Source organism: Aquarana catesbeiana, linkage group LG13 (genome assembly GCF_042186555.1).
Source record: "Aquarana catesbeiana isolate 2022-GZ linkage group LG13, ASM4218655v1, whole genome shotgun sequence".
In the NCBI taxonomy this organism is placed as follows: Eukaryota; Metazoa; Chordata; class Amphibia; order Anura; family Ranidae; genus Aquarana; species Aquarana catesbeiana.
Genome location: NC_133336.1, coordinates 14,020,165 through 14,031,592, shown reverse-complemented (window position 1 = coordinate 14,031,592; position 11,428 = coordinate 14,020,165). Strand labels below are relative to the sequence as shown.

Here is an 11,428-nt window from a genome sequence, read left to right as displayed (position 1 = left end):
AATTTCGGTGTAAAATGACTACTTAGGCGTTGTGATTATGACGTATTAGAACGCCGCTACACAGGTTGGGGGGGGGGGGGGTCTGAGCCGTTTTGTCAAAACGAACCTGATAGAACAAAAACATCGCGTTATTACACCCCTCCGTGTCACAATGGAACATTCCAACACCACAGCGTGACGATGACCGCCAGGACAGGAACGTACCATGTCTATAAAGTGTATTTTTAAGAACATGTAAAGACTTTATGACGGGGTATTCAAAGCAACTGATTATTTTAGTTTTCATGGGTCTAAAACCGTGAGCTGTCGGTAATTGTTTTTATTTGGGGTCAGAAAAAACAGCGTACCCCCACTATTTCGGTAAAATGGTATCGCCCGACAGCAGAGCCCGTGATGACGGAAGATACCATGTGTGAATAGAGGGGTGTCCGGTTTTATGAAGGGGGTCTGGGGGGCGGTGAGAAGCGGGGTCGCCGCCCGCAGTCGGTGGTAGAAGGTCTGTTATTGGTGGAATGAAGGCGGTGTGTGTGTGTCGGGGTGGGAGGGCGTTGATTGAAGTGAATGTAGTGAAGCACACACACACCCCCCTCCCGTGTCCCGGTGGACGGTTCCTGTGAAGCCCCGCCTCCTGTGTGGGCGGAGTTGTTGTTGTTGCTGAGCGGAGTGCTGGCCGCGGGCGGCGCTCTCCGGGTTGTGTGTCTTGATGGCTCTGTGCGGGGGTGTGGGAGCCTCGTCCCTCCCCAGCGAGCTGGTCGTTCATATCTTCTCCTTCCTGCCGGCCCCGGACCGGCTCCGGGCCTCCCTGGCCTGTTCTCACTGGCGGGAATGTCTCTTCTACCCGGCTCTGTGGCCGGAGCTCCGCCTCAGCCTGCGCCTCTCCCTGGCCGAGCGGCCGCGCCTCGACTTCCTCCTGCGGAGGTGCGGCGGCTTCGTGCGGGAGCTGCGGGTGGAGTTCGCCGCCGATAATTACCTGGCCGTGGGCGCCGAGAGCAGCGGAGGAGCCGGGGGAGCCTCACCACCCACCACCGACCAGCAGGGGGAGCCACACCTCTCCGAGAGATGGGCTGACGTCATCAGGACCTACCTGGAGCTGGTCCAATGTGTGCTGAGCAGTATCCGGGGCAACAGGTGAGGACACGCCCCCCTTACCCGCTCCTGACCCCGCCTCCCCCATAGGGATGTATTGGAAGAGGACACGCCCCCTCAATCATAGCCTCTGCCTCCCCCATAGGGATGTATTGAAAGAGGACACGCCCCCTCAATCATATCCCCTCTTCCCCTATAGAGATGTATTGAAAGAGGACACGCCCCCTCAATCATAGCCTCTGCCTCCCCCATAGGGATGTGGTAGAGGACACGCCCCCTCAATCATAACCCCTCCTCCCCCATAGGGATGTATTGAAAGAGTACACGCCCCCTTAATCATAACCCCTCCTCTCCCATAGCGATGTACTGTGAGAGGACACGCCCCTTCAATCATAACCCCTCCCCGATAGGGATGTACTGTGAGAGGACACGCCCCTCAATGATCCCTCCTCCCCCATAGAGATGTATTGGAAGAGGACATGCCCCCTCAATCATAACCCCCTCCTCCCCCATAGAGATGTATTGGAAGAGGACATGCCCCCTCAATCATAACCCCCTCCTCCCCCATAGGGCTTTGTTGAAAGAGGACACACCCCCTCAATCATAACCCCCTCCTCCCCCATAGGGCTTTGTTGAAAGAGGACACACCCCCCTCAATCATAACGCCATCTCCCCATAGGGATGTATTGGAAGAGGACACGCCCCCTCAATCATAATCCCCTCCTCCCCCATAGGGATGTATTGAAAGAGGACATGCCCCCTCAATCATAATCCCCTCCTCCCCCATAGGGATGTATTGAAAGAGGACATGCCCCCTCAATCGTAACCTCATCTCCCCATAGGGATGTAAAGGAAGAGGACGCCCCCTCAATTATAAGCCCACCTCCCCCATAGGGCTGTATAGGAAAGACACACCCCCTCAATCATAACCTCCGCCCCCTCCATAGGGATGTATTGGAAGAGGACACGCCCCCTCAATCATAACCCCTGCTGTCCCCATAGGGATGTATCTGGGCAGCAGATGAGGACACACCCACTGACTCATCTCCCCCCCTCATAGGTATGCCCCTTACCTTGTCCTGACCCCCCCTCCTCTATAGGGAAACAGATGAGGACACACCCCCTTACCCAGCCCTGACCTGCCTCCCCCATAGGGATGTATAGGTGAGGACATGCCCCCTCAATCATGGGCAGCCTCTCCCATAGGGATGTATCTGGGCAGCAGACGAAGACCTGCCTCCCCCGATAGAGATGTATAGGTGAGGACATACCCCTTCAATCATGGCCCTGCCTCACCCATAGGGATGTATTGGTGCAATACGTGAGGACACACCCACTCAATCATGGGCACGCCTCCACCATAGGGATGTTTTAAGGCAGCAGATGACACACCTCCTTACCCAGTCCTGAACCTGCCCCCCCCATAGGAACGCCCCTTACCTGGTAAGGACACACCCCCTGACTCTCCTCCCCCATAGAGATGTATCCTGAAACAGTTGAGAACACACACCCTTACCAACCCTGATCCCACCTTCTCCATTAGGATAGATCAGGGCAGCAGATAAGGACACACCCCCTTACCCAGTCCTGACCCCGCCTCCACCCATAGGGACCCCCCTTATCTGGTCCAGACCCCTCCTCCCCCCATAGAGATCAGGGTGGATAAAAATCATTTTTGGGGGGATTTTTATCGAATTTATTTTAATAAAATGCTCTTGGAGTAAAAAAAAAAAAGAAAAATCTATCTAAAGATAGTTTTCTATTTAGGATACATTAATCATTTGGTTTATTCAGCATGAAATGGAGCTTGGTTATGTAGCATGAGCCTGTATAATTCTGCAATATTTACTTTTTTTTGGTAAACTCATTCAATGAATTCAAGCTCTGCAAACTAAGATAACATGCACTGCATTGATGCATTCACACAATTTCACAGTAATCATGAGATAAAACGGAGTTCAGGAATATTCCTTTATCCCTGTGTTTTGCACATCTATGTACACTACAAACTGTATGATTGAATCGGTTCTGATATTGCTGTTTTACTAACCTGACAGCTTATTATTCTGAATAGGAAACCTTCATTTTGTTTGCAAATATTAAAGATTTGAACTACCAGCAAGAATGAGTCCTTACATTTAAAGAGCACCTGTCATTTTAGATCCATCATGGCAGCGCCCGTTAGAGGGCGTCCAATCACCCGCTTCCGCCACATCCCTCCCCTTGTGTCACTGCCGCATCACCAGCCATCATATTAAAGTGAATGAGACTGTCGGTGAGCCGCTGCGGGACAGAGATGACAGTTACTCTTTAAAAATGATGATTTAAATCACATCCACCCAGATAGAGATGTATCTGGGCAGCAGGTAAGGACACACCCCTTACCCAGTCCTGACCCCGCCTCCCCCATAGAGGTGTATCCTGAAACGGGTGAGAACACACCCCCTTACCAACCCTGATCCCCCTTCTCCATTAGTATGTATCAGAGCAGCAGATGACACACCCCCTTACCCAGTCCTGACCCGCCTCCCCCATAGGGACGCCCCTTAACTGGTCCTGACCCCGCCTCCCCCCATAGGTATGTATGAGGGAACCGGTGAGAACACACCCCCTGACCCCGCCTCCCCCCATAGGTATGTATGAGGGAACCGGTGAGAACACACCCCCTGACCCCGCCTCCCCCCATAGGTATGTATGAGGGAACCGGTGAGAACACACCCCCTGACCCCGCCTCCCCCCATAGGTATGTATGAGGGAACCGGTGAGAACACACCCCCTGACCCCGCCTCCCCCATAGGTATGTATGAGGGAACCGGTGAGAACACACCCCCTGACCCCGCCTCCCCCATAGGTATGTATGAGGGAACCGGTGAGAACACACCCCCTGACCCCGCCTCCCCCCATAGGTATGTATGAGGGAACCGGTGAGAACACACCCCCTGACCCCGCCTCCCCCCATAGGTATGTATGAGGGAACCGGTGAGAACACACCCCCTGACCCCGCCTCCCCCCATAGGTATGTATGAGGGAACCGGTGAGAACACACCCCCTGACCCCGCCTCCCCCCATAGGTATGTATGAGGGAACTGGTGAGAACACACCCCCTGACCCCGCCTCCCCCCATAGGTATGTATGAGGGAACCGGTGAGAACACACCCCTTTACCCAGTCCTGACCCCGCCTCTCCCCATAGGTATGTATGAGGGAACCGGTGAGAACACACCCCCTGACCCCGCCTCCCCCCATAGGTATGTATGAGGGAACCGGTGAGAACACACCCCCTGACCCCGCCTCCCCCCATAGGTATGTATGAGGGAACTGGTGAGAACACACCCCCTGACCCCGCCTCCCCCCATAGGTATGTATGAGGGAACCGGTGAGAACACACCCCTTTACCCAGTCCTGACCCCGCCTCTCCCCATAGGTATGCCCCTTACCTGGTCCAGACTCCTCCTCCCCAATAGGGATGAATAGGGAAACAAACGAGGACACGCCCACTTACCCAGTCCTGACCCCGCCTCCCTCATAGGTATGTATGAGGGAATCGGTGAGAACACACCCCCTTACCCAGGCCTGAACCCGCCTCCCCTATAGGGATGTATGAGGGAACAGGTAAGGACACAACCCTGACCCCGCCTCCCCCATATGGATGTTTGGGGGAATAGGTGCACACACCCCCTTACCCAGTCCCGACCCTGCCTCCCTCATAGGGATGTATTGGGGCAGCAGGTGAGGATACACCCCCTTACCCAGTCCTGACCCTGCCTCCCTCATAGGGATGTATTGGGGCAGCAGGTGAGGACACACCCCCTTACCCAGTCCTGACCCTGCCTCCCTCATAGGGCTGTATTGGGGCAGCAGGTGAGGACACACCCCCTTACCCAGTCCTGACCCCACCTTCCCTAAAAAGATGCATCCCGAAACAGCTGAGGACACACCCTTTCTGACCCCACCTCCCCCATAGGGGTGAATGAGGGAACCGGAGAGGACACACCCTCTTACCCAGTCCTGACCCTCCCCCATAAGAATGTATCGGGGCAGCATATGGGGAGGACTCCTCCTTACCCAGTCCTGACCCCGCCTTCCCCATTGAGATGTATGGGGAACAGGTGAGGGACCCCCCCCCTTACCAACGCTGACCCCACCTCTTCCATAGAGATGTATCGGGGTGACAGGTGAGGACTTTTTTTTTTTTTTTAACTTTTTAAAATGTATACACACTACTATTGGCGGTGATCAGGAACTTCTATTGGGACTGTGATAGTGCAGCAGACAATCTGACACTAACTGATGCTGGGTGGGAACTATTTAACTGACATCACCAGTGACATTAATACAGTGATAATACTATACACTGTCACTGTACTAATGACACTGGCTGGGGAGGGTTTAACATCAGGGGTGATATCAAAGGGTTAACACTGTGCCTAACTATGTGTAATGTGTGCTGCTTTTTACTAGGCAAGATTGTTCCCTCTGACAACACAGAGCTCTGTGCTGTGATTGGACACAGCCGATCAGTAGGTCTCAGCCATGAATCATTAATTGGGACCTGCTGACAGACACGCTGTGTACAATCCCAGCAGGTGTCGCCCTAAACCAGGAAGTGGGCAGCAACGTGCCAGTACATCGCTGTGCTTACACAAGCTGCCCTTCCACAGTAGTTAATTTATTGGGTGATCAGAAGCCAGTGGAGGGGTTGGCAGAGAGGGGTGGAGGGCCCAGAGAGGAGGCCAGTAAAGGGATTGGCATAGGGTGGTGGAGGACACTGAGGGGACACCAGTGGGGGATTGGTAGAGAGGGAAGACGGACACTGAGAGGAGGCCAGTGTAGGGGTGGAAGCCAGCAAAGGGATTGGCAGAGGGGGGTGAAGGATACAGAGGAGGCCAGTGGGTGGTTTGGCATAGAGGGGTGACGGACACTGAGGGGAGTCCAGTGGGGGGATTGGCAGAGAGGGGTGACGGACACTGAGGGGAGTCCAGTGGGGGGATTGGCAGAGAGGGGTGAAGGACACTGGGGGGAGGCCAGTGGAGGGGTTAGCAGAGGAGGGTAAAGGACACTTAGGGGAGGCCAGCGAAGGGATTGGCAGAGGGGGTGGAGCATACAGGGTAGGCCAGTGGAGGGATTGGCAGAGAGGGGTGGAGGACACCGAGAGGAGGCCAGTGAAGCAATTGGCAAAGGGGGGTGGATGACAGAGGAGGCCAATGAGTGGGTTGGCAGACAGGAGTGGAGGACCCTGGGGGGATTGGGGGGGGGGGGGGGGGTGGAGGAAACTGAGAGGAAGCCAGTGGAGGGGTTGGCAGAGAGGGGTGGAGGACCCTGAGAGGAGACAAATAGGTGGATGGCAGAGAGGGGTAAAGGAAACAGAGAGGTGCCCAGTGAAGGGATTGGCAGAGGGTGGTGGACACTGAGGAGGCCAGTGGAGGAGTTGGCAGAGAGGTGGGGAGACCAGTGGGGGATTGGCAGAGGGGGTTGGAGGATACAGAGGAGGCCAGTGGAGGGATTGGCAGAGGGGTGGAGGACACTGAGTAGTTGGCAAAGGGGGTGGAGGATACAGAGGAGGCCAGTGGGTGAAATGGCAGAGAGGGATGGAGGACACCGAGAGGAGGCCAGTGAAGGGATTGGCAGAGGGGGTGGAGGGCACTGCGTGGTTGGTAAGGTAGAAGAATCTGGCAGCAGCATTCACGATGGACTGCAGGAAAGGGGTTCCTGTGTAGAGGTCGGTCTGTTAGAAGGAAGTTGTATAGTGGAGGTGAGAGATAATCAGGGATTGGATTGGTATCTTGGTGTTGGTTAAGAAGGGTTGTATTTTGTAAATGTCAGTGGTGATGGCTGCAAGATTTGGACAGTGATTGGATGTGGGTCTGAAAGGAGAATTCGGAGTCCACGATTACACCTAGCACTCTGGTATGAGAAGGAAGAATAGTTGTTGATCTCAATGTAAAAGTTGCAGGAGGCAGCACGGGGAGAGGAAATAGGAGCTCTGTTATGGAAAGATGTAATTGTAGGAAGTGGTGGGACAGCCATAGTGATGTGGGAGGAGATGATGGGGGTGAGCAGAGAAGGTGGAGTTTGGTGTCATCAGCATAGAGTTGGTGTTTGCACATGGAAGGCCATCAACTGAAAGAAGTTTAGATAGAACATAGAAGGGGTCTGAGGACCCCTGATGGGAAGAGGAGGTGAAGTTGAAGGTGTGCTGGGATAGGCAAGCCGAGTCTTGGAGGCCAAGGAAGTGGAGTGGTCAACTGTGTCAAAGGCAGCAGAGAACTCTAATAGCACAAGTATGGAGTGGTGGCCATTGGTTTTAGTGGTTAGTGAGTTTTTTTTTTTTTTTTTACGCCTGGTTCTTTCCATGTGGTTGAAATTTGGACTGTAAGGGCTCAGAAAGGTTGTTATTGGTGAGTTTGTAGTACAGACGATCGTTGACTAGACCTCTGGAGATGAACAGGACCAAAGAGAGAGGTCTGAAAAAGTGAACTGACTCCAAATATCCTGGCCACCCCTCCGGACTCGCTACACAAAATGGCCATAATGCCCCATGCTGCTGGTGTAGGGAACCACGCGGAGAAAGTATCCATCAAAAAACCAATGAGAAGCACCTCTTACTTCTGGGACATCTTACAGGAAGATTCCTCAGACATGCTTCTCATTGGTCAGCAGTCACATGGCATGAGCATTACGATGAACACTCACCCCAGGACTGTGTATTGTGGGGTATGGTGGAGTTCCTTCACATTTTCACAAAAAAGGAAGAGGAACTCCAAGTATCCCACCCACCTCCCTTGAACCCGTGCTGCCGGTGTAGCCTCCCTACAACGTAATACTTGGCACCAGAGTGAGTACCCATCAAAATGCTCGCAATGGCAAGTGCTCATCAGTCAGCGAGACCATCTGACTTCACTTGACCAATGAGATGCACTTCTTTCTTCTAGAATGCTTTACCAAAGAAGCCATCTCAGATGTGCTGCTTGACCAATGAGCATTTGCCATTGAACCATTACAATGGATACTCCCTCTGGGGCTGTGTACTTACCAATATACCGAAAAAAGCACGGGGCATCATGTCCGTTGTGTGTGAGGGGGTGACCAGGCTATTTGAAGTTCACCTTTTTGTTTCATGAAAAACGTACCCTTTAAGCCCTCACTGGACTCCACCTGTTTAAACAACTCAAAGAAGAACTCCAGGAATGAGATTAGTTTAAATACAAGATACTCTCTGGCTGAGGTAGAGAGGAGGGGTGGATGACATCACAATGGGTGGCATCTGGATAGTTTATTTGAGCCAAGCTGCCCTACGTTAGATATTTGAACTAATCTTGGTCTTGGGAATTCTTTACGGAGATTCTTGGCTTTCTTTCCCCTTAGACCTATAAGCTAGAAGGACCCCCTTCCCTGGTATACCAGCTGTTGTCCGATGTGTATTGTATGGGGTGACCCCCCCCCCCTGCACATCTAAAGCCTAAAAGAGTTTCTGTGATGTTTCCCTGCAGCAGGTACAGCGTGTATTGCTCCCATAGCAACAATCCGCAGTTAATGACGCATGGCGAGGTTTCCCGTGTGATGCTATGCAGTGGTTGGTACCGTATAAAGCCGCTCGTCTCTCGGCTAATGTAGGATATCGTGTATGTTGGGGGAACTTCGACAGAACGGGAGCATGCTTGCAGCATTTATTCCCAAACCCGTCCCCCGTGGTCTCACGGGACCTTGTTAATACGTCATTAACCACTTGCCGACCACCTACCTGGGAATGTACGATATGACCTTGACATTAAATACCGGCGTTATGGCTGCAGCCAGATGCCATAACCCTGGTATAGTGTTTTTTTTGTTTTTTCCTTAGGCGGCCGGCTTTCTGATAAAAGTGGATTCGCAGCAAGATCACTTCTATAGGCGGTGGCAGAGTTTCCCCCCTGCAAAGTGTCATTTCTTCAGTGTTGTCACATGAAAAGATATAGAATAAAATATTTACAAAAACGTGAGGGGTGTACTTACTTTTGGGAGATACGGTGGGTTCTAAGTAATTTTCCAGCAAAAAACACAGATTTTTAAATTGTAAGCAACAAGTGTCAGAGAAATGTTTTAGGCATAAAGGGGTTAATCCAAGCAATATAAGTAGCTGGGTTTGACTTTTCGTGCAGTCTACTGTACAGCAGAACTCAGAAAGCGGGAGGGAAAAGCAGCACAATCAGTTGTGTAGTAGAAGGGGAGAGCAGAGTGTTTGGAGAGATGAGTGCTGCTTCTCTTTTCACTGTTCAGTCGCATGGTGGGGCTGCGGAGGAGACCTGTAAGTGAAAGTGAAACTGCAGCAGAATAAGATCAGGTTCCAAATAGCAAATACCAGCCCATCTAGACCTCCTACTCCTCCAGACTGATGCTCGCTCATCGAGGTATTTTGATACCTGCATAACTCCTCCCAAGAGCCCGCCCACTGCTCACATCGGGGCCCCCTAATCTTCCCTGCGCGTTGCTTGTGCAGGCTGGTATATGACGGTGCAGACGTTTCGGCGCTGGAATTCTTTATTTGGGGGTAACATGTCCTTTCCTCTCTACAGGAACCTTCAGAAGCTGAGCCTTGTTGGAGACATCAGTATTTTGCAGCAGAATGGCGCCGTCACCAGCCCGTATTTAAATAAAGTGGATCCCGGGAGCAAGAAGGTCCGACAGTAAGTGTGTGTGATTGGGGGGGGATGACAGCCGGGTATACCGGCCCTATCACAGGAGGTGCTCACTATTGGTTTTATATACAGTGGTGACATCCTTGCCAATCAGATGACTACAATACAAATAAAACGCCATTTTAGTCAAAAGACTAAAACTGAATCGAAAATTGACGTCACAATTAACACATGAAAACGTGGATTGCGATAAATGTTGCATACAGTGGGGGAAATTATTTGATCCCCTGCAGATTGTGTAAGTTTGCCCACTTACATAAATTAAAAGAAAAAAGTGCACTAAAATAGCCACGTCTGTAAATATTGAGGCGACGGAAGGGGGTGCTACTGAGTATTACCAAAAGGGCGGACTTTATAGGCTAAGAAACAATGGAGAAGAAAACATAGTATAAACAATCAAATTTATTGAAGAAATACATTCCACACAATATTATCAAAAGGGTAAAAATCGTAGCATATATGCATCTGTGTTTTTTGTGCAAGTGAGCCCTTGTGCGTCTACGCGTTTCGCCGTTAGGCTTCTTCAGGACCCGGCAAAGGTTCAAAGACGGAACAGATAAGAGAACAGATTTCTCTCTCTGAAATGAAGGGTCTAAAATTTTTATCAACCAAAAATCCAGAAAGAACACAACGATACAAAGGTTATGAATTGAGTTGCAGTTTAGTGAGTAAAATAAGTATTTGATCCTCCTACCAACCAACAAGAATTCTGGCTGTTTTTTGTGCAGTGAGCCAACGCGTTTCGCCGTTAGGCTTCTTCAGGACATGGCCAAGGTTCAAAGACGAAACGGATAAGAGAACAGATTTCTCTCTCTGAAATGAAGGGTCTACAATTTTTATCAACCAAAAATCCAGAAAAAACACAACGATACAAAGGTTATGAATTGAGTTGCAGTTTAGTGAGTAAAATAAGTATTTGATCCTCCTACCAACCAACAAGAATTCTGGCTCCCACAGACTGGCTACAGTAGGCGCTCATGTGGTACACAGATTAGTCCTGTCAATGTAAGAAGGTGCTCCTAAAAAAAAAAAAAAAAAAAAAAATCCAAAAAAAGGTTTTGCCTTTAGTTCTACTTTAAGGGTTTGGGTGTACCTTTTTAATTTTTTTTTTTTACACTTTTTAGTAAAAAATAAAGTATTTTTGTCTCGCGTATTGTTTAGACGGGTTCTCTTTTATTGAGTCTTTTTAGACCCCTGATGTCTCGCTGACCTCCATTGGAGGTAACGGAGCACAGATTGCACTCCTTCTTCTTCTTGGCTTCTTCCCCGACCACAGTGGCAGAAGAAAGTGACAGCTGAACCCGGAAGTGATGTAATCAATATAGGTCACTTCCGGGTTCTTGCTAGGTTGGAGAGATCATAAAACAGCCATTCGCTGGTCTCTGTCCCGTCTACCCTGGCGGCACCTGTTATGCCAGTCCCAGATCTGCAGATGGCAGCACAGAGCCCTGGGAAACATGGCGGTTTGGGGGCGAAAGTTCCAGAGGGGTGTGGAAGCAATCCTTCCGACAGCTGACAACCGGCTTGTCAGATATACACAATGGGTTTGGTTTACGTAAAACTGGAGAGTGCAAAATCGGAAACTAATTAGCTTCCAGGTTCTTTTTTTTTTTTTTTTTTTTTTGTCACAGCTTAATTGAAGAAGTTTGACGTTTAGAAGCTTATTGG

The 11,428-nt window shown here is 50.7% G+C and overlaps 1 protein-coding gene across 2 annotated transcripts in view; it reads left to right on the top strand.

The window, feature by feature from the left end:
- The first annotated feature begins 612 nt into the window (after positions 1 to 612).
- The window catches only part of FBXO33 (F-box protein 33), a 28,456-nt gene continuing 17,640 nt past the window's right edge, over positions 613 to 11,428 (top strand). Inside the window, exons 1-2 of one of the 2 annotated variants that reach the window (XM_073609853.1) lie at positions 613 to 1,128; positions 9,638 to 9,748. In XM_073609853.1, the coding sequence (XP_073465954.1) occupies positions 704 to 1,128; positions 9,638 to 9,748 (536 nt within the window). In that variant the 5' untranslated portion in view covers positions 613 to 703. The remainder of the gene's footprint in view (positions 1,129 to 9,637; positions 9,749 to 11,428) is intronic. The other variant, XM_073609852.1, reaches the window with a different exon arrangement.